General features: G+C 38.5%; 1 protein-coding gene across 1 annotated transcript in view; it reads right to left on the reverse strand.

Annotated features, from left to right (window-relative positions):
• Window positions 1-24,248, reverse strand: part of SLC44A1 (solute carrier family 44 member 1) — a gene marked incomplete at both ends in the record, with an annotated part of 48,228 nt that overhangs the window by 15,898 nt on the left and 8,082 nt on the right. The window contains 4 exons of the mRNA XM_082301680.1: window positions 1,721-1,810; window positions 3,601-3,770; window positions 8,551-8,644; window positions 22,237-22,373. Of these exons, the coding sequence (XP_082157806.1) occupies window positions 1,721-1,810; window positions 3,601-3,770; window positions 8,551-8,644; window positions 22,237-22,373 (491 nt within the window). The remainder of the gene's footprint in view (window positions 1-1,720; window positions 1,811-3,600; window positions 3,771-8,550; window positions 8,645-22,236; window positions 22,374-24,248) is intronic.

Consider the following 24,248-nt stretch of genomic DNA (forward strand, 5'->3'; position numbering starts at 1 on the left):
TCTATGGTAGGCTATATGTATGGATGTATATGTGTGTATAACAATGCAGGGGGTAAGAATTTAGGAGGGAGAACAGAGACAGACCTTTGGACTAGGATGTGAAATAGCAACAACAAAACAAGAAGTCTACCACTCCTGGGTAATCGAAACAACAAGGATCAGCCTGATGCTGGAAACAGCACCATAATGGTATGTAGCTTAACTTGCTTCAGACAACATCTTGGACACTGGAAAAAACATTAGTGAAAGGCACAGGAGGCAAATACAGTGTGAGGTACTATCTTCTCATCCCTGTTATGAAAACCTAGCCTTATGGCCAGAATAACACTCTCCTATTCTAGCTGCCTTTCCAAGATAGAGCTTTTCTTAAACACAGGTCTCCAGCCCCTCAGAGAGATAACCTCTCCTCTCTGAGACATTTCTTTTTTCTTTTGAGTGTCCTTCTCTGTTCTGGTGGTATTTCTGAATCAAATGCATGAGCTTAGTTGGGAGGTTGGACCAGATGAGCCTCTCTGGTCCCTTCCAACCTTACCCATTCTGTGATCACATGTTTTTGCTGAAGGTACTCTGTTCAAGTCTAAAATGAAGAATGCTCTTTCGACATCTCCTAAACAAACAGCCATGACAGAATAAGCAGTATGTGTCATAGAAGACAGGTTTTTATTAAGGCTGTGTAAAGGATGAAACTTTTTACAACACAGTAACAGCTGCCAATAATATAAGTCATTCAACTGTTTCACTCAACATGGTTTCTCAGCTTCTAAAGACAATATATATGAAAAAAAAATCTATATTTTTCCTTTTCCCTGGTCATAGATTGTGAGGCCATTAAGCAGAAAACCAAAGTGATCCTGAAAAAATACAGATGATCTGCTGATTTTTTTCCATCCACTACAGTCATGGATTGCAAGAATTAAATCACTACTGCTTCCTATTATGATTATTGTGGTTTTTTTTCTTCCCTACAGTCATCTGCCCAGACATTTTGGCTTATCTACTCAGTAAGAAGCGTAGAAAACTTAAGTTTTACAAATTTAAAAGCTGATCTGATAAAATAAGGCTATTTTCATACAAGCTACATCATTTTGGAAGAGACAACCTTTGGACATTTCCAAGATAGCATGGCCGGTTGCATTTCACACATGACCTAGGTCATGCAGGTCTTCCTGAGCCATATGGAAATATAAGGATTTTATTAGAATTTCTAGACAAGAACCTTTACTTCCTCTCTTCAATAAGAGGTCTTAAAGAGCTACTCAAAGAACTGAAGGGGCTGATGAACATGTCAGGGTTGTAAACATACTCAGCTGCATAAGCAATAGCTGCCCTTTGATTTCTTCATGCACCAGCCATCAGACACAGCCAGGTGTGCTGCCTTGCTGACCTATTTGGAAGGCAGGTTAAGAAGTAGGCAACGTTTAGGGTTGTGCTACGAGTGCTGTGAGGAATCTCCTGCACTGACACCCGTGGGGTCTAGTGAGCTAAGCTGACATGAAGACTGCCTGCCAAGCAGCGTATGCAAATATCCAAGGAGCAATGTACTCTGAGAGAAGTCTGCAATTACTAAGGTGGCATTTCTGATGTGCATTTTGAAAGGGACTCAAAAACAGGCTGAAGGGAAATGCATGATCCAAGATCTGTATGGGATGTAGCTGGGCTGAGGACATGAAGCACAAGGATTAGAACTGGGTGCTCACACTGCGAGACAAGCAAGACTTACCAAGTGATCCCAGAATGACAAGAATTGTTAAAATCCAGACAAGTACTCTTGAAATGTACCTTATTATAACCATCAAAATCATGGACAACACTGCAAGAGAAGACAAATAAAATAAGCAGACTAATTACTTCAAGTAGAAATAGCCTTCCTAATTTTCCCACTGCACTAAGAAAACTGCCTTCCAACAGAATTTTTACAGATTTCTTCTTTGAGTCTTACAAACTCACTGAATAGACAGTTAAGAAAATTAGGTACTTCTACAACTTCTGCTTTGATAATGTTGATTAAAACAATGAGAGCACAAATACATTTACACGATACATTAAATACAAGACAAAATGTGTGCATACAGAGAGAGATGTACATAGACAATGAACAAACAAACAGCAAGACATGACAGTACTTTGGGTCTGGTAACATGAGCACACCTCCTGAGGACCAGAGCAGAGTCTGCACTCAAATACACATTTCAAACAAGTGCAGTTAATATGATATCTGTGTATTCCAAAACGTCATGCCAGTCATAAGTAAAAAAACTATACAGCTAAGGCTAAGTGAGTGGGGTGTACAAGTGCATACTCATAGTTCAACACATACATGTTTGTGTTCAGCAGTTACATGCAAGCCACTGGAACCTGGCTTTTTGAATCACAGTCTAACCCACTGTTTTAAAATAAATAATTTCTGTTTAACTATGAAATTAGGAAAACTATTTTTTAAATTAACTGTACGTAAATTCTGCACTAACTTCTGACTCTAACTGAACAGTAGCACTGCAAATCAGCCACTAGCTTTCAGATTCCAGTTTTCTACCATTATTGCCAAATACTGAAGCTATCAAGATGTAAAAATAAACAGCTTTCCAGTTACAGCTAAAAACATACACAGTGGTCTTTCGTGTGTGTGTAGGGGGAGGTTAATGGTATGTAGTATCCTCTTCTTTTTCCTTTCTTTTTCCCTTCCTCCCCCCGTTTTTTTTTTTAACCACAAAAGCAAACTGAAAACAAAGGATCCCTATATCTGATACAGCTTTGCAATGTTTCTTTCTAAATGATATACTCTGCATATGCATAGCTAATATCTTGATCCTCCCACTTTAGGATTTCAGATTTTATACACTGTATGAGTAAAATAGACTCACTAGGAAAGCAATTTATGTGGGTGGGCAACATGCCACTCTAAACAAGATGACTTTGTTAAGACAGCTCTTCAGTCTAGTGCAAAGTGTCACTCTATAAATTAGAGGCATCTTGCAGCTATAGAAACAATTCAGGACCTCTGTACTGTTGGGAATTTCCACCTCTTTAGACAAGGCTGAGATTTTCAAAGACCCGAAGTTTTTAATTTGGGAGGAATGGGAAGAAGGAGGTAACATACAGTACAACAAATGGGCATCTAATTTTCCTGTTTTCACTCTGAAAGTTCTCATATCTTTGCGCAAGTACGTTAAATGAAACAAATGAAATCCCCTACATCCAACATTGTGCATTTCTCACCCTGTCCTTTTTATTTGGAAAGGGTTTATTTGGACTTGAGTTGGTAGAAGATGACTACTACAAATGGGAAAAGGGAATACTATAATAAAACTTTGGAAAAAGGGGATGCTCTCTTAACTGTTAAAACTAATGTTGGCTAATTAACAGCCACACATCCACTATCTTGTAATCAGTGGAAGAGAAATAAAACCAGGAATGCATATATATAATACTTCTGAATAAGTTACCCAGCTCTCAAATACAATTTAAAAAAAGCATTCTGAAGAATTTGCTAAGGGATTGTCGCTATTATACGTGTTTTTTGCTTATACTGTGGTTAGAGTGTGTTAACAATCTCCTAATGCAGTACACTAAGAAACAGCTAGTAATGAGAAAAACAATTACCTAGTGATAACAAGCAAAGTCCCATTATAATCTCTTTGCTGGTCATAACTCCACTAATCAGCCTGTGTAAGACACTACTGTCACTGACAAAGGTGATCAGGGCCTCTGCAAACTTGGCATAGCAGGAAATGTTCACAGGAGCACAGCGATGGAAGAATGGAATAGGTGCACTGGTGACACAAGAAAAAAAATCAGAAAAAAAAATTACTCCTACTTAATATAAATGCCACATCAACACACAAATGAAAGGTGAATAGATGCAATCATTCTACCCTTATAACATCATAATCAGAAACCATGTGTTGAATGCACAAGTGCTGCTGAAATGAGGATGATCATAATGGAAAGTGATGCAGTTCTTACACATAACCCTGTGAGGCTGGAGTGTACATTCCAATAGGAAATTATTACCCTCCCATCCTTAAATGACAAGGCTCAGAAAGTATATGTTCCTATTTCCACTTAAATGTCTTTCTTTCAAGTGGTGAATGAGCAGCTGAAACAATGCCTTTCACACATGTTAAAATGGAATACTGGCCCATATTTGCAGCAAAGGAAATTGCAGAATAACAATACACTTCTTGAGAGTATGCATTTTGTGCTAAAGGACATCAGCATTCACAATTGCTGCCAAGCAAAACCAATGTATTTATTCCTAGTCTTTCCCCATACTAAGCTTGTTCTTGTATTGAATTTTACAAACACAGCGTTTCTATTCATTGACTTTGTTAAAATTACGCAAAACATGCCAGGATGTCTCTACCGCTTTGAACGGTTTTGGAAGCACCCTCACAAAAAACTATTGAGACTACGCACTAAACTTTGCACAATGCTCAGAAGAACCTGCTTTCAAGTCCATCAGAGAAAGATAAGAGAGCAAAAACTTTCCTTTAAAAGTGGCTAATTTTGTTCCCTAAATGTCTCCCATTTAGTAGCTGTCTGTCTTGCTCATAAAATATGTCAGATCTCAAAGTGATCATTTGATCAATTCCCTGTTACATTTCAGACATTAATTACATGTTCCCTCCTGTAATTGGATCCACTGAAAAAATGTCTTTTGTATTGTTTCACCCTGCCCAATCTTCCTTATGTGAAATATTTCAGTGGACTGTAGCAGCAATGAACATAATTTTCTGCAGTTTCCCCATTTCAGCAATGACCTAGAAATCAACAATTTTCTGTCCTCGATAACTATTTTTTAAGGCCACGTCTTTCCAAAATTCTAACCATCATTTTAAACACATAGTGAATAAACCAGGTGCCTTAGGCACGTCTTTCCTATCCATTGTTTTTTTGGGGAAAAAGGATGACATGCTGAAAACCATTAATGTGTAATTATACTGTAAAGAAATTGGGAGAAATTATGATCACCTGCCATATCTAGGTAATTAGTAGATCCTAGGTTTTCGTTTGAAGTCACTGATGATTGCAAATTTTATGGTTCTAGGCTTACTGTGCTGAGTAGGTAAATGCATTTGGAGATGCTCATATTGATGGTCTACTTTCGGATAATAATGAATACAGCAGTTAAGCACAGCAAAGTAATTGTGCATTAGTCACAGTTGTTAAAAAACAAATTAAACCCATAATGATGGCTGCCCTACTTAAAAGGCAGTCCATGCATCCTCTTAGCCTCTTACAACATAACCTATTTTGAAATACTGCTGCACATTATATGCAGTATTACTGAAAAAGACTGAAATTTGAGAGGTTTATTTAATTAACTACTACAACTTCGCAGAAAGCCTAGAGCATTTATAAGTTGACACTACCAGTAACAAAGCCCAAATTTTGAGGCAGGAGTAAGCAAAAAAATATCATTCCTTCATCCAAATACAAAAATATCCACTTTGAAAAGCGAACTAATGGGATTAAAGCACTCTTCCAAAATACATCCCAACAGAGGGAAAACATGCTTTTTGCATCAGAGTTTATATTACTCATCTAATATCCCTTAACCTAAAGCAATTTCACTATCTATTTTAAGTTACCTATTTTCATGTACAGTAATTAATTGCTAAGTTTGTTTTAATTAATTTTAAAAAATAGGTTAGTGATTCCAACAAGCTTTCTTGAGTAAATGGGACTCCTGAGATTCCACTTTTGAGATCTGCTTCTGCTTCAGTGGTACTGACTGAATGAGTATGTGAGGTAAAGTGTCTTAATAAAAAACACAATAATAGATCTATTCGCCATGACCTGTGCTATTTTATATGACCTCTTGATTATATCTTGGTATATTATCTACTGAAAAGGAATTACAAATTTCTAAGAATAGCAACATGATGCTTAATCATAAACAAGAATGAATAAAGTTCAAGCCAGCAGATGATGGTCTCAGAAGCTGTATTTTTAAAGCAATATTCAAATAAAGTTAGAAGGTCCATCTGATTACTCAAGTATTAGATTTCAAAGAGTTTTTCCTTTCACTACTACCCACGGGCAAATACAGAAATCTGTGTGAGGGGAGGCGGAGTCTGACTGGAATGCCACACCTAGCTGCTCTTTATAACCTCTACAGGGCAGTCCCTCAGCCCAGCTGGTTTAAATGCGACAGGGACTGGACAGGTTTTCCTCCAAATCCTCTAAACAGTGAAGTCATGTCTACTGAGGCTGGGTGTGGAAGACACACATATTGCTGACTGCACCGCTAGACTGTACTGCTCTGTCAAAGTTGGACGTAATACCTTGAAGATGGATGGTAAGAGTCCATTAACAGCATCAACTGAAGGCTGTGAAGAAGCCTGGTCATCAAACAGAAAACATCAAGGGACAGTCTTCACACCATATGCTATCTCCATCCCATGGAATTAATGGGAATCAGAGGGTTCATAACCCTTGACAGATTGCGCTGGTTTCAACTGGGGTAAAGATAATTTTCCTCACAGTGGCTGGTATGGGGCTGAGTTCTGGATTTGCGCTGAACACAGTGTTGATAATACAGAGATGTTTTTGTTATTGCTGAGCAGGGCTTGCACAGAGCCAGGGCCTTTTCTGCTTTTTGCACTGCTGTGATGGTGGGGAAGTTGGGGGTGCATGGGAGGTTGGGAAGAGACACAGGACAGGTGACCCCAACAGACTAAAGGGATATTCCAGACCACATGGCATCATACTTGGGATATAAAATGGGGGGAAGAAGAGGAAGGAGGGCACATTTGGAGTGATGGTGTTTGTCTTCCCAAATAACTGTTGCATGTGATGAGGCCCAGCTCTTCTGGAGATGGCTGAACACCTGCCTACCCATGCGAAGTGATGAATTAATTCCTTGTTTTGCTTTGCTTGTGTGTGAGCTTTTCCTTCCCCTGTTAAACCATCTTTATATCAACACACAAGCTTTCTACCTTTTACCCTTCCAATTGTCTCCCCAGTCCTGCTAGTGGGGAAGTGAGTGAGTGGCTGTGTGGGGCTGGGTTGCTGGATGGGTTTAAATGATGACACAGATCAAATCTGACTGTTAGGTAAGTTCTTCCTGAATGCCTCAGTCTACAAGAAGTTGGGTTTTCATTTGGTTGTCTCAAGAGGATTCCATTCCACCTTCGAATTACATTTACTCAAATAATTTAACTATAAAAACCCAAAAACCAGTGCCTAAGGCTTTTTTTGCCTTAGGGCATTAAGTTCAAACTTTCAAAAATACTCAAACATATTGTACATTTTAGTAATACCATATCAAAAAGGGGAAATACTCCCCCTACACAATAGCTTTTTTAAAATAAGTCTTGAGGTAGTTTTTATGAGGAATTTACATAACATCATTAGAGCTCTAACACATTGTTCTATTCTTCTGCTTTCTAACTAAGCTATATTCATTGAGACTGAATGACGTGGGAGCACACAATGAGAAGTCAATATAATTCTGGCAAAAATCAAGACTAACAAGCCTTTTCAGTATGCAAACTGGCAGTGAAGTTTTCATCTGTTTTTGTATTACTGCTGTAACAGCTGACTAGCTGCATGGAATATTAATCTATATAGGGAAAAGTAAAAAAAAGTTAATATTCCAGCTGCCGCTAATTGTCACTCTAATACAAAAAAAAATATTCAGTGGAGAGGTTACCATGTAAACAAGAAGGACTTAAAATCAGAGTTTGTAGAACTGACACAAATATCACATTTACTAAAAACATGACAGAAAACTATGCATAAAAAAAGACTCTGCAGTTACCACCCACTACTGAGTGTATTTGAGAAGATAAATTTTGAGGAAATACAACATGGCTCTTCTTGAGTTAGTGCAATTACTGACAGAAGGCTAACAGATGCACAACAGCTAACAGATCACTTCTTTTCTCAGCAATGCTCATCGCCAAAGATCCAGTCAGTACAGCTAGAAGAATTTATGAAGCTATGAACTTTGCAATCCTACAGCACAAACAGCAGTCCAATATAATAGTTAGAGCAATAAACCTAAAAATGATCTGTTAATAAAATACAGCCTTCTTTTTTGTACTTTACTATCCTTATATTAGTTGTTTGGGGATGGAAAGAGTAAAAAATGAAGCCATTCGCATCTATCTGACTGGCTGAGGTAAGGTATAAGAAGCAAATGCTGCAGAGAGCTGTGCATCCCTACATAATTTTTCCTCCCAAAGATTAAAAGTGTTCCACTATTGTCTCAGATCTGCACTGCTGACTGGCAGCTGGCTACAGATAGGGTGAAAGGCAGTAAAACAGCTGATACTTGAAACAGTGTCAGTCACATAAGATAGAAGAGAATTTGAAGACATCAGCTCAATAGTCTCAGTAACCTATACATAGAAAATTTGGGGTTTTCTTTGAGAGTTATTTTCACTACCTTTTAAAAAGGAATATTTTATAAATATATACAATAATGTACTGAAACATCTACCTGGTAAGAGTGAACATGTGCTGGTATTTTCTAAAGAACTGTCATGAACAAAACAAATCTCTGCTCCCTCCACCCCAAATCAGACAACTTATTAATATTACCTCTCTGGAACAGGATATTTAGGACATAACTTGGCAGCCCTTGGGTCTGTAGTATATTCTGCTGGCTGTAGTTCATAGCTACACAGAGTGGACCCTGTTGAAAAGGAAAAAAAAATTGGTGTGGAAAACAAATAAAAATCAAACATTCATATTCCTTGCAAACATCATTAAAACTGATACAGCTGCTAATTCTGCACCTCCTCATGTTATTACCAAAAAGCTTTGCTACAGTTCCTCCTGTAAGGTAGCGGTGAATCCAACACAGTCGTCAGTAGAGTACAACGACACGCTCCATCTAGCTTTGGGTTTTCCAAAGTTTGGGTATTTGAGAGGAAAAGACTAATTCACAATACAGTATAAAAGAGAAGGACACAAAATACTATGAAGTCCCTCTCCCTGGCTATTCCACCATGTTTTTCTTGATCATTTTTAAGGCATGAACATTGTGTAACACAACATGCATGATAGAAAGAAAATATTCTTGGGTTTGCAGTGGTTTTTTACGTGTGCATATTCAAAATACAACTGGTCTACAGATTTCAGGGAGAGAAACAATGAACCTGAACAGATAAAGTCAGAAAGTTGGCTGAAAAATAACAGAAGCTCTGCATTACGTATCCAAAGCTTCTAAAAAGCTGAAGTCTCTCCATTAAACAAATTGGTACAGCACAATAAAGATCAAGTTGCCTATAACAAAATTCAAACATAAAGTAAGTTTTCCTTTGTACCTGACACTTGCCTAATGGAAGTGCCTTACCTAGGAGAGGTTTCTTTCAATTTATCTATAATGAAGACACTGAACATCTGACCCAATGCTTAAAGGAAATCAGCAACTTCCAAATCAGACTGGAGCCCTGGTATGTCAGAAATTGCAAAGGTAAGGAAGCCTCCAATGGTATAAGCTGCCTATCCAAAAATTAATTTCCTTCCAAGCTTGTTTCCTAATAGATTGCTTACTTCCAAATGCAAGGGCTTTTAATACATAACTTTCAGTGTCCTTTTTCCCTATGCAATACACTAAGCATTTATCTTAATAAGGACTTATCTTAATCTTGATCATCCATATAAACAATTCTTTCCATTATTAAAGTCTCCTCTTCAGGAATACTTTGTAGAAGAGAGTTCTGCAAACTGGATCTGGATAATACAGATACACTATTACCCAAAATAAACCAAGACTTTTGACAAACAGCTTTATCTTGGCGTGCATTACACAAAACAGAACTATTATTTGTAGAATTTGTAGAGCATTGTTTGCAGAAATTTTATTTACCATTGCTTTATTTCTACCTCTATGAAGAGATCTCTTCTATTTACAGACGGAAAGAGCAGAGAGCCTACTTAGCTGCCTCAGCTGCTCTCTATCTAATGCACTCTCTGGAACACTATTTAAGTACAACTTCTACAAAGAGGTTTTTTGGAAGCCAGTTCTAACCACCAAATGCACTATTGAAGAAAATTAGATTTCCTACAAAGAAAAGTTACCAGGTGAAACATCTGAAATGCATTTTCAATTATACTGTTAATATGAATCATTATGCCTCTGCTTGCCTATGTGGAAAACATGGCATAAGATAAACAGACATCAGACAAAACAACATTCCTTAGATCTTAGTTGTAAATGTAGTATCTAAAACATTTTGTCCTTCTTGGACAAAAGGCTCTATACCGCTGCAAAAATTTTTAATTTTTTCTTGTACATATGAAAACTTCCAGATCATGTGCACTTACTAACAACTCCATCTGACAGAGGGGCTGGCAGTAGAGAGTGTTACAGGTTTATCTTAAAAGCCAAAGGAAAAAGAAGATTGCAGATATTTACATTTATTTTGCTTTGAATATAGACTAAAGGATAAGTTATAAAGATGGATGACAGTCAGCTCAACATGACCCACTTGTGCCCAGGTGGCCAAGAAGGCCAATGACCTGTTTCAGAAATAAGTGTGGCTAGCAGGACCAGGGCAGGGATTGTCTCCCTGTACCTGGCACTGGTGAGGCCACCCCTCAAATCCTGTGTCCAGTTCTGGATCCCTCACTGCAAGAAAGACATTGAGGTCCTCGAGAGTGTCCCGAGAAGGGCAATGGAACTGGTGAATGGTCTGGAGCACAAGTCTTATGAGGAGCAACTGACGGAGCTGGCGGTGTTTAGCCTGTTGAAAAGGAGTATCGGGGTGATCTTATCACTCTACAACTGCCTGAAAGTAGGCTGTAGTGAGGTGGAGGTACAGTGTTAACTGTTCTCCCAGGTAACAAGAGACAGGGCAAGAAAAAATGGCATCAAGCTGTGCCAGGGAAAGTTTAGACTGCGTATTAAGAGCAATTTTTTCACCAAAAGGGTCATCAAGCATTGGAACAGGCTGCCCAGCGAAGCAGTTGAGCCACCATCCTTGGAGGTACTTAAAAGACATGCAGATGTGGAGCGTAGGTAAATGGTTTACTGATGGACTTGATGATCTTAAGGGTGCTTTCCAGCCTAAATAATTCCCTGGTTATGATTCTATGGTGAGAACAAGGAGTTCTATGAGAAGAAGTGGGATGTGTGTTATGTGGACAAGTGTATACAGATTCATGACACACAATGTTTGGGGTCAGCTTGGCCATTCTGCCAAGTGACCACTGTGAACTACAGTTTAAGTCTCTTATGCAACGGCCCCCACATCTAAACAAGCCAGAGGGACAGGACTGATATGTGGATGCCCATGCTCCATTTCGACTGCTAGCAGTTCAGGCAGGAGAGAAAAAGGGTAGGATTTGCTACGGAGAGGAAAGGAAACTCTTTGTACAAATGTGTATCTGAAGACCTGTTTGGATCACAAACATAAACGAAGCAAAATCAAATACCAGACCCTGATCTGAATACAGGTCACAAGCCATTCAAGTAAGACCTGCAGGGTAACCCAGTACACTTCTGGCTGTAGAGGAAACTTGAGACACCTTGACAGGTCCCTCTGGAAGCCAACAGTATGCTCCCTCCTGTCATGCCTGACAACTCAGGCTGCCACTACCATCTCTTGCCTGGGAACTGCTTTTGGGCTACTCTGGATCTTTGCCCTCCAGCTGTCTACCTCACACGGCACGCTTCTTTAGAGTTACAGCCAAGCACAGAAATATTTTCCTGGAGTTTGTCAAACAAAGGGTATTAACCACCCTGTATTTAAAGAAACTACCAGTCCCAAAGCCAAAATAATGCCCATAAGATCATTAGTCCTTTTGTCCCATATAACTAGGCAGAAACTCTAATTATTCCCATAAATATTTATATTTTGAACCTTCCAACTTCTCTAATACTGTGTAGGAGAGTTTTAGAACTCAAACGCGTGCTTGAATAACGTCACTTTACATTAAATTTAAAACTGATTTCTTAACAAAAGAGTCCGTGTGCATCATTAAATAGAAGTTTTCATTTTCTAAGGAAACATTCGAGTCATCTACCTTGCTGAGATAATTAGTTTACCAAAGCCACTACTTTTATTCCTAAATTATTATCACTCATAAATGTTTCAAAACCAGTATGTGCAGAACACAGAAAACAAACTAAAAGATCATTGAAATAATACATCTTTTGCTTCCTACAGGAATGCACATATTTCTTCTGGAGAAGCCCTTAGGCAAATGACATCAAACTGTCCTACAAGGATTGCATTTCAGATCCCAACATGTTTGTTTTAGGGCTACTGGTGAGCACATAGTAGTGTGCCCGACCTGTGTGTGCACACTTTGGTCCCACGATTCTGTATTTGGTGGTTTTACACACAAAGTGGTGTCATGGAGACATACCATGGCTTCTGTTCCATGGTGTCTTTTCAAGGAATAGAACTGCTCCAGCCATTAGAACGTATTGGAGCCATAACTGGAGCAAAGTATCTCAAGAGACAAACTTCCAACCTAGCTGTAGGAACTTCTTTTCTAAATCTTCCTTCTCTTTTGCCTAGGCTTGGATTAGTAAGGAGCTAAACAGCCATTATCTCTGGCATTCATAGAAAATAGCTATATTTAGCCCAAATTTATATATAAAGATGCTGTAGAAAGCCGTAACTTTGACTTCAAAGATTCTTTCTAAATGAGAAGGCAAATTATTGCAAGTCTTGTGTGCTCAGAAGACACAGTGCACAAAAGGCATAATGCCCTGCTTTCCACAACAGTACAATAAACAGGAAGGTCCAAACTAACCAAAGGTGGTTAGATAAAAATACTTCTAGAGACCAGAGCTCCAGTACAGCTTTCCTTCCTGTATTTGCTGTACTGTAAACCAACAAACAAACCCCTGCTAAAGCAGCATTACTATCAAGAGTTAACAGCTTGAGAAATGGTAGGATTTCCTAAGTCATCCAGTAAGAGGAGCAGTCCACAGAGGACACCAATGACATTTATATTCCCTGACTTATAGTAGTGGAAAGCATACCAGGGGTTTTGGACTCCATTCTGAGAGCTCAGCAGGGTCTACCCATCTATCAACACTTACTAACAGCAGCTAAAACAAGGACTTTCAGATATAGAAACATGGACTCATATTCAGAGTCAAGGATTTAAGCAGAAAAATACAGAACTATGCAGAGACAACACGGATAGCTTCAGTATCAGGAGCAGCACAATCACCTTAGAAGTTTAGGAGTATGTTTTGTTTAAGCTACAAAGAGCTCCAAGCAGCTCCACATACCCCTTCTCACACACACGGCAAAGCACAGCCTGAGAGACTACAAACCACAGTTTTGATGAAGTAATTTATATGAACCTCCATTCTGAGTCTGACATGGTGTGTGTATTGTGCACAAATGTGGCATGACATACGTGATGTGTTTAATGCTTTCTTAGCATGCATGACACCACAGCCATCATCACAACCAGCTTCATGAGAGGAAAGTCCTTCTTGTCCCACATGACTTTCTTCTAGGACAGGGTAAACCACCTAGCTGATCAAGGGAAGCCAATTGATGTAATATTTTTCAAATTTCTGGAGAAAATGTCCAGCCCACAGCTGGATAAAGACATCCTGTGGTGGGTGAGAAGCTGGCTCAGGGGTTGAGCACAAAGGGTTACAGTGAATGGGGTGACATGAGACTGGTGACCTGTCACTGGTGGGATTCCACGGGCCTCCAGCTGAGCCCCTTTGCTGTTCAACATCTTCATAAACAACTTGGACACAAGACTGAGGTCCACAGTAAGTTTGATGATACAAAATTGGGAGGAGCCATTCACACTCTCAAAGGCAGAGGCCCTGCAGAGAGGCCTGAGAGGGCTGGGTAATCACCACCTGTATGAAGTTTAAGAAAGACAAGTGCTGGATTCTGCACCTGGGACAGGGCAACCCTGGATGCATGGACAGACCGGGGAATAAGACCCTGGAGAACAGTGCTGTGGAAACAGACCCGGGGGTCCTGGTCAAGGGCAAATTGAATATCAGCCAGCAGTGCCCTGGCAGCCAGGAGGGCCAACCTTGTCCTGGGGTGTATGAGGCACAGCATCACCAGCTGGGCAAGGGAGGGGATTGTCCTGCTCTGCTCTGCACTGGGGCAGTGTAGATACAAAAATGCTGTTAGCGAGGATTTTCTTGCTATTTTCTAAGTCCGTGAGAGACTTTTCTCTCTCACAGAAGAGGTAGCAGAGAATGTAAACAACCAAGCAACCTGCAACCTTGAAAAGTCTTGTTTATGGTATAGTAGAAAAATATTTTGACAATGGATGTTTTAGGATTTTAGCCAATCAACCCCAAGGGGTGGCTGATCCTTTGTCCAATTAGACTATGAAGAAAAAAGTCTATAAAAGAGTTTGTAAAATAATTAAATAAGGCAATCTTGCTGCACAATTCCTGCCTGCTGGATCTTCTCTCCTCCTCCTCCCTACGGCGGCGGGACACGGTGATATACCCTAGGGCCCAGGCCTGCGGTAATAGGGCAGCCTCACCTCGAGTGCTGGGGGCAGTTTTGGGTGCCACAATATGAGAAAGATATTAAGCTCTTGAAGAGCATCCAAAGGAGGGCACCAAAGATGATGAAGGAACTTGAGGAGAAGCTGTGTGAGGAATGGATGAGGTCACTTGGTTGATTCAGCCTGGACAAGACTGAGGGGAGCCTGCAACTTCCTTGTGAGGGGAAAAGGAGAGGCAGGCACTTCTCTGTGGTTACCAGTGACAGGACCTGAGCAAATGGCCTGAAGTTGTGTCAGGAGAGATTTAGGTTGCATATTATGAAAAGGTTCTTCACCTTTTCAGAGGTGATTGGGCACTGGAACAGGCTCCCCAGGGCAGTGGTTACAGCATAAGCCTAACAGAGTTCAAGAAGTGTTTGGACAATACACTCACGTACACGGTGTGATTTTTGGGGTATCTTGCACAGGGCCAGAAGGTGGACTTCATGGTGGGTCCCCCCAACTCAGTATATTCTATAGTGACTGATAACTGACTTCTAAAAGGCCATATGACAAAGCAGAGATTATAGCTCAAAACCTTAGTATCTTATTTCATTGTCTCCTTCACACATAACATCCTATTAGTTCATGAAGTTCTCTGACACAGGAATAAAACTCACAGACACAGAAATGTGTGGAAACGTTAGCAGCAATGAGACTGTTTAAATCACAACTCCTCATCTCTGGACTTTCAGCCCAGTCCTACTTCCTCTTGAGTTCTGTGTATTTTATGACTAAGTTCACCAATTAAAACTTAGTTAACATTGTGAATACATGACTCATAGATGATTATGCTTCACCAACCCATGCAATAAAGGCTAGAGTATGTTATTGACACTGACAGAGCTGCAGTTCACTGGTGTTCAGGAAGCACGAGGCTCCCAGACTGTCACAAGGATAAAATTCTTAACACTTTCCTACATTTCTCACCCCAGAACCTGGCTGAAATCTATCTGTCAAACTCGATCAGCTCTAAAGTGTTAATCTGAACCACACTACCCATTCAAAGCTTCATGCAATGAGACAACTTGGTACACTTCCAATAATTGGGTATTGCCTTAGCATATTATGGACTAGCAACACAGCGTAGAAAAGTGAGAGCTTAAAACAGTGTCTCATATATCTGGCTGCTGCAAATTCAAGAGCCCAAACCCACAGAACTGGCAGGATGCCAAACACTACTTCCACAAAAGGTGGTAGTTACAATCCTTGGCTGAGTTCTGTCAGTAAAGAGAACAATGTTGCATGACCCCAGAAAAAGCACGCCTATGGCAAGTAATAACATGAACCTCTCTTCATGAACTCCTGTCAAATGGAAAAAGGTTCAGATTACCATGAAACCACATTATGTTGACCAGACTTACTTTATTCTTTGACTGCTAGGTTTGACAATAGTAATTACAACCCATCTACAACTATAGGAAGTAATTCTATTCAGAACAGAAGCATTAAGCACAAAAGCTTAGGATTGTATAAATTTCCTATTTACCTATTTTAGAACAACAAAACCTTTCCAAGAGCACACACATATGATGCTTCATTTAGGAATGAAGTAGCATTTAGTTATGCATAGATTAGCATCAGAGCTGGAAATGACTGAGAAAACAAGAACTCTACTTCTTAGCCATAGATTTTAATGTGGTCTAAAGTATCATATAAAGTGGAAGTACTAGAGGATTGCACAAACATAGCTAAACATTGCAGCTATGCCTTTTGCAAATGTGCAGGAATAGAGCCAGAAGACCAAAAAAGGACAGAGCTGAACCTTGACACCTAAATCTGATTTCTGGGCCCTAGCTAAATAGGGATGCCTTGAGATGAGCAAAAAGGCATAGGACAGACCACCTTGCTGTCAGGACTTCTCAGATTAATATGACAGAGCTATCCTCAGTGAAAAAAGAAAGCTTCATACTCTAGATCTACCCACTGGTGCCTTCCAGAAGCACAGTGTGGGTTTTCAAGAAAGAACAGCAAGGTTTATATATATCTATACTTCCAGTTGTTGCAGAGAGACATGCCACCACTCCTTTAAAGCAATGAGCATCAAAGGGCAGGAGAAATTACAGTTGCTTTTATACATATATATAGGACTGAAATGAAAGTAAGGAGTCTCCAGTGCCTGCAAGAATATTCCAAGAAAGATACATCAAAAATCCCACTAGTTACATCTTCAAAAGTCTCTAGAATTGAAGACCAAAAACATGCTGTTACAACTAAGAGTATGTAAAAAAATTCCTAGATTCAGAATTTATATATATATATGTGTGTATTTTGAGTTGTAATTAAAAAAAAAAAGACAATAGTCTTCACTTTCTCCCATTCTTATTAACAGTACAGAGTTTAATACAAATATTAATCTACCTATTCCTCCACTCGTATTTCTTCCGGTGCTAAATAAAACCAGCTACTCTGGAACCAAATTAAGAATCCATTTAGTCAAGTAGCAGATGTTTCTCCTACCGAATCTTTAGCTCTGCACCACTTAGAACTTAAGGATATTCTTCAGCACTAACACAATATCCAAACAGTACTATCCTAAGAGTTTATTTTTTGTATTTAAAATATTCTCATGGCAGTAAGTTTTGTAAATTAACTATAACTTGTGTGCAGAAAAATCTCTTTGAAGCTTAGCGATTTCATTTTTGATCTCTAGTTTCACATTACTCAGGTTATGAGATAAAGGAATAATAATTTTTCAACCTTCTCTAAGATATTCCTGCTTTTAATGACCTTATTCTTCCTGAAAGTTTTCTCTTTACAGACAGAGGAAATCACTGGTCCTCTTATTACAATAATCCTTGCTTCCCTTCTCAGTATGTATATACATACAGTATGTGAATACATACTGAGTACATACATACGTGTGTGTTTGTGTATAAGTTTAAAAAAAATTGTCAAGAAAAGAGCAGAACACAGCCTTTATGATGCCAACAAAGCATGAGTTTACACAAAATGCAGTCCCTCTTCATAATTCATAAACATTACTCTTTCGGACAATGCTCTGCCTCCAACTTCATCCTCTTGTGATCCTCGGTATTTACACAATCTCTTCCCCAAGTACCAATAACGATTTAAAATTAAAGCACTATATGCATAACAATAATTTCCCACTCCTTCATTCTGGGGGCACTCCTTTTGATTTGACATTTTATTCCACTGCAATTGATAGCAGGGTTTTTTTCCTCCATATAATTCTAAATAATTCAGTAGTCACAACAAGATTTATAACCTCGCTGTTTCTTCCCCTTTCCAAATTGTTTATTAATGTAATCAATAACACAACACAGCATTACTGGAGGACTCCACGTGCTGCCACTTTCTGTTGAGGAAACACTCATTCTAACTAGAGGATACATTTCCAATACTACACAAACCTGATGGACAGTTCTGGTAACAAGATAGAGTAGCAGTGGATGACTGTATCTCAAAACTGCTCATAATGTATTTTTACTCTAGTCAATAAAAAAAAAAAACGACACTCAAAATTAACATCACAGATTTCCAAAGACCTATGGGTGCAGAATTGCGTTAAGCATAAGATTCCTGTAACTAACACAGTACAACATACTTCAAGAAAATCGTAAGCAAAGGATTAATCAGCATATTTTCACTGAAAACAAAGGCAGGGGGAACAAGAGCAGATAAAAAATGTCAGAAGCTCGCAGTGAACCATGTAAGAGCTATTTCTAAGGCAAGTGCCAACAGGAACTGCAAAGATGTACTTTGACTACTACACATGAAGATGTCATTATCTTCAGACAAAAGAAAAATCGTTTTTGTTTCTCCCGTGGTTCCTTCTAACAGCTCAGAGATATCACATGCTCTCACTTAGCCAGACTGATTTCCTTTATTGATCTCTTTCGGGACAGTCTCTATAGCAAACTTAATGAAGCATTCCCTCTGGCTCTATGTCCACCCAGATCACAACTAGTCTGGTCTAGCTACAGAATTCTGACAACAGAGATGTCTGCCAATGTGCTGCAAAACAAAAATTTCATTTTAGGTTCCTAAATATGCATCCAATTATTTACACAATGAACAGGAATAGTAGTTCCCACACTGAGCAGACACTGTAGTTATTACTGAATTAAACACAACAGAAATTACAGCCACCTGTCTAGTGTTTCTCTTTAATAATGACATTTCATTATTCATTTGGCACAGTCATAGATGAATTGTATCTTCAAGGATATTCCAAAATGCTTTGGCAAGTCCTTGAAAACATCACTGCAGTATTTCACGGACATTAAGTTTTGAAGCATCAATTGAGTTTCTGGGAAAAACAGCTTTCAGTCACACTGCTCAAAATACATCATTTTTTAAGGGCCAAGACCAACAAAAACATTGAATCACAAGCATTCTGTGCCTGAGGTGTTATACTGCGTGAGAAAAGATTGGGGAGAGCAAAAGCAGTCAGTTCAAAACATATAACATTCCCAGTTGTGTCCCGTCGATTGCTCTACAAACTCAAATACTAGCATGGCTGTTTGAGAACAGCATTACAGCATTTCTCAGGTAACACGGCAACCATCCTGTGTCACTTCCAGGAGTTGCACCAGAATATTCCTGTATTTTACAGCTTGCATTTCTGTATAGGTCAAAGGTCTGAGTGGTCAAGTGCCCAGCTTTCTCTTTCCCTTTTTCCTCCTCTTGTAAAAGGTCCCAACTGGTTCCAGTTTTCTGGGTGTCAATTCTTGTGAACAGATTAAATGTACATGCTTTTTTATTTTGTTAAAATCAGCCTGGCTTTGTAAGGGGTGGGCTTCTTCTCTTCCTTGAGGGGAAGGTACTGAAAATGTAAGACCTGACTGGGAGAGGGCAAGTGAGGGTAGGGGTGGGAGCGAAGTTACTGCCCTGAAATGGTGCCATGCTATTCACAAAATCAGCTCCTTTTTCCAAATTACAGCAGAAGAGTAAGTGCATCATTACTGATTCAGAAAGCTAAAACGCTGCTTTGTCACGAAATGGTCTTCTTGCCTCAAGCAAGCATTTTCCCTGCCCCAAATGCTTATTTATAATCTCGCTTGCAGAACTGCACAATAAATATGAGCTCTGCCATAAGCGTTCTGAATCTTTGGGATTGGCAGCTCTGTCCTGTTGTGTTGAGGCAATCAAGTGCCTGTCTCACTTTAGTAAAAATACCATAAATGCTAGGCTAGCTGGAAAATCATATACGGTTTAGATATCATCACTAGTAAATATAAATATGTTTTAGTATGTTTTATATGTTACAGCTCTTGATAAAGCTGTTTGTATTAAAAAACACATTTATTTGAACTTACCACACTACCTCTTGATGGGCAACTGAGGGACAGCAGGTGATTTCTTTGGGTTGAGGAAGGGTTCTTAAGCAGTAATTTTTTAAAGAATTTCAAGGTGCATGGACAAGTGAGGCGATATCAGGGATGGCATATGAGCTAGGTGAAAATGGCCAACTCTACAAAAGCACATGGAACAACCTACATAGTCTGTGTCCAGATAATTGCTATTTTCAGAATGTGGGAAGGGTTAAAGCTTTCAGAAAGGCTCAACAGAGCAAAATTAAGAGTTGACTGCATTCTTTACCTATATAATTAAACCATTAGGTTTTTCTTTTTAAATCTTAGAAGTTGTGAGCCTGAGAAAATTCAGTACTGATTATTACAAAATCAAACACAACTTGCCCTCCTTCTTCAGAAATTGACAGCTGAACTCTCTATTCTTAATTGTATATCATCACAAACACAAAAATTGACATTAAGCTCTATATACAGTCATGTTCAAGGTCCTTAGATTTCATTATTATTATTTTTACAGTGGAGTCAATGGTCACTCAAAATAAACTGCCAAACCTAATCCTAGTATGAATTAATTTAAATCCACTTAACATATTTACAAAGTGGATCTCAGAAAAATTATTCTGCTTACTGACCACTATAGTTTTGGTACTAATTCACTGTTGTTGCTCTATAAAAAGGCTGAATCACACTTGAACTTTTACTATATATATATATGCAACTGTTAAGATAATCAACAATTAAGCTGTTCATTTGCTGCAAAACATAATTTTTTGGAACTTCCATAGGTTGGTGAACATTTAAGCAGAAATATAACCATGAGGATGAGAATATTTCTCTGAACAGAGTGATTTCATGCATAGACTTCATTTATAAAAGGAAAGCTCAGTTTAGTGTAATACCTGTTTTTGATAAGCCAAATATCATATAAGGAAAATTAGGAATTGAATTTATTAGTGATTTTGTTTTGCTCCAGCACCAGGTTTCATACTTTTGACCAAGCTTCTGGAAACTGAAAAAATTGCCTGTCATATTATTTAAAAAAAAAAAAATTATCTTTATGTTTTAAAATCTAAAGCTCTAAGGAAAATACACTTAAAGAATCATGAGGACAAGACATAGCATAGCATGTTTTGGGAAGAGTGGTTTTTGTTGTACTTTAAGAGATAGTTATACTGAATATATTTCAGGCACAATTAGTAAGAGATTTAACTTATAAACATAGAAGCAATGTTGGTGATAAGGAAGACACGGCTGAATTCCAATACTTCAAGAGGTACTTAAACTCCACTACAAATGACCTTCACTTCATACTAACAAAGAACTGGCCTGCATTAGCTAAGAAAACACAGCATGCTCAGAGAAGGAGTAAAGAGTGCACCTTTAGATATTGACTATTTTCACTTGTAATTGACAATGGTGCACAGATCACACAAGGAAGCTGTTTGTGCGGCTCTGTGAAAGCTGTGATGCCCCATAGCAATTCAGCTTCCTGATTCAGATATCAGACACCCAGATGTGCAGAAACAGTGCAGTGGGAGACCAAGGGCACTAGCAGCGTCCCAGGGCCACATCAACTCACTCTGCTTTCAAACAAGAAGTACTCATATAACCTAATGCTAGTACAGAAATAAACATTTCAGTTTCTTTTATGGAAAGTAATCAGTTCCACTGCTTTGAACTGGGTCATCCAGACTGACTCATTTTTAGTCAAGAACCTTGCTAAGAAATATTACTGCATCATTTTAAAAGATAACTTTAGGACTGTTCCCACCCATTAGGAAGATGTTCCCACTTGAATAGCTAAAAAATGCTGAAATTTCCTCAAACTGAGTTTTTTTTCTTTACTTTCTTTTGTATGTCCAAAGGTTGGTTACTTCTCATACATTTTATTCCAAAGACTGCTAAAATAGGAACTGAGCTAGTTATGTCAATACTACTACTACTTCTATTGAGAAAAAGTACTGCTCTTAAGGAAGACAAGGTATAATATTTCCTTGTTAATGCAATTAGTTTCCTTTACACTTATTTTTTAAAGAAAAGCATAGGAAAACAAAACCAAACCAATCAGGAACCGCACTGTAGCACTGAAGGAAAGCAGTGGTATTTCCACACACACAGCCATACTCTGTGCCTCGAGTGCCATTAAACAGTATCACAGCTCTCACTAACCCCATGTACATGAGAGCATTTCAACAGCACTACTGCTAAGCAGCAATGTCCGAATATTTCCTTCGTAGCTGAAAACACATCATATAGTCAGACATTCCTTCAAATGCTTGTTACACTTTGTACTCCTGTTTTAAAAACAAGCTTTCCAAACTGCCCAAGACATGATGGAATACTACGATGCTGTAAGATACAGTAATGTTTCAGCTTAATGAAAAGAACTCATTATTTCTATTCATATTTCTTAATACATAAATAATTTTTAGCTCAGCTAATGCATGAGTCTTTTTTAGATCCTATGAAAATATGAACAAAAACAAACCTATTTTTTTCATACCATTAGTTTCTGCAAATTTCTGTACATCAGCCAGAGTTTTCAGTTCTGTCCTTGGGCAAGCTGATACACACAAGGCAATAGACTTAATCTTCTGATGTACTAGATCAATGTTGCATGGATCCAAGAAGAATACATACCTAGGGAAGGAAAAAAGGTAAATTAATTTTATTTTAATTAACAATTACACTGAAAAAAATTTCAAACTATGGGATTCAGTCAAGACTGAGTGATTCAGTCTACCCAGAAACACAGGAAATTTGATATTATTATAACTCCGTGGATCAAAAGAATTTATGTACTCAATATATGCACAACAAATGTATGGGTATTTATCTACCTTTGGATCACACAGAATGGGTGTTTAACTCTACCTGATTCAAGTCCATTCAAATGGTGCTACCCAGAAAACCAGCAGTAGTCCTACCATGCCTCCTCACAGATATGAATCCAAACATTCACAAACCTTTACTCCAACCTTAAACTTGAGTTCGAGATTGCCAAATTTTTTCCAAAAACACCCAACAAACCAAATAAAGTCACTCTTATGATGCAAAAAGGAAAAGGTCCATGACTATATTAATGAATACACATAATACCAGTAATTAAGAACAGCTTTTTAGTTTAGATTGATTTTCCATGCCATGACAGAACAGATTACTTCAGTATTTAGTTAGAAATAAAAATCCTTTGGATATTTCAAGTAGAATTATCTAATGTTTAAGTGCAGTATTTTTAAAGAGATTCTCTTTGCTAACTTTCCACAATGAGTGTCATTTAAAAATTCAATGCATGATGTACATATTATAGATTCTTAACTAACATCTCCTGGCTATATACACTTTATGAGAAACACTAACCCTACAAAACTTCCACTGGTATAACACAGATGCTTTTCTCTTCAAAAGTTGACCAAATCTTAAATTCCTACTGTTTTGGGATATACTATGCATTGAAATATTCTCTTCATATTACCTAACATATAGGAAAACACCAGCAATCTGCCACATAAAATGCCATTTCTATTTTTACAGTCCTCATGATGGGAATTCATTCTGTAACCAGTAAAAATCCCTTCTGCTCCTAGAAAGCATTTAGCTCCTGCCTGGACACCTTCTGTCTATATGCTAATTGCTGTCTACTGTTCTATTACCCAGTGTCAGTTCAAGAACGATTACTACATAGTACAGTCTTCCTTGAAAGTCCCTCAAAACTCATGTCATCTAAATCAACTGTAACATGGTAATAGATTACTTGCATTCTTAAAACATTCCTTTCTTTGTCGACATCTCAGTGAAATCATCCACCTCCATTTCTTTTTTACTTATTACACACTACGCATCTCAGGACTTCATAAACTAGGGTCTATGTTCACTGAAGTCTGAGAAACAAGTGTAAACATGAAAATTCTGTCCTGCAGACACAGTTAAAGTAACTGCATGCAAGCAATAAGCCACAGTTATCCTTATTTCAAAGAAAATACTCTTGAGTTTATACCAAGACATACAATAGCTGTTTTAATTGAAGTTCCTCCAGTTGTTATCCCATACAATAACGGCACATAGAAAGAGTGTCTACTCCTTTGAGGGTATTTGGTCAAAGGAGCTACAAACAAGAACCTACAGAGTCAAATCTGATTGATAATGGCAAGGGAGGCTAGGATGGGAACAAACCTGGTCAGTCTCACTAATTTGTAAGGATATGTGGATTATGAAAATTACGATTTTTCAGTAAGACTATCTGACTGAAGACCTTGCCAAACTGAGATAAGGAAAAGGAGGGAGACACTCAGACATAAAAGTTGTCCACTTAATGTTAATAGAAACAGTCCATCACACTAATTGATGGGCTATCAAAAAACTGCAGACAAGGACTTTGTGATTGATAGGGATGCAAACTCCTAAGCACAGAATGTCAGAGGGGTCAGTGACACAGTGCCAGCTGCTGAGGGAATGTGCATAGGACAGGGTAGCAGACAGAAAGGGGTGTAAAAGGGAATAGTTGATGTTGGTCAG

Source organism: Coloeus monedula, assembly GCF_965178545.1.
Source record: "Coloeus monedula genome assembly, chromosome: Z".
Taxonomy (NCBI): Eukaryota; Metazoa; Chordata; class Aves; order Passeriformes; family Corvidae; genus Coloeus; species Coloeus monedula.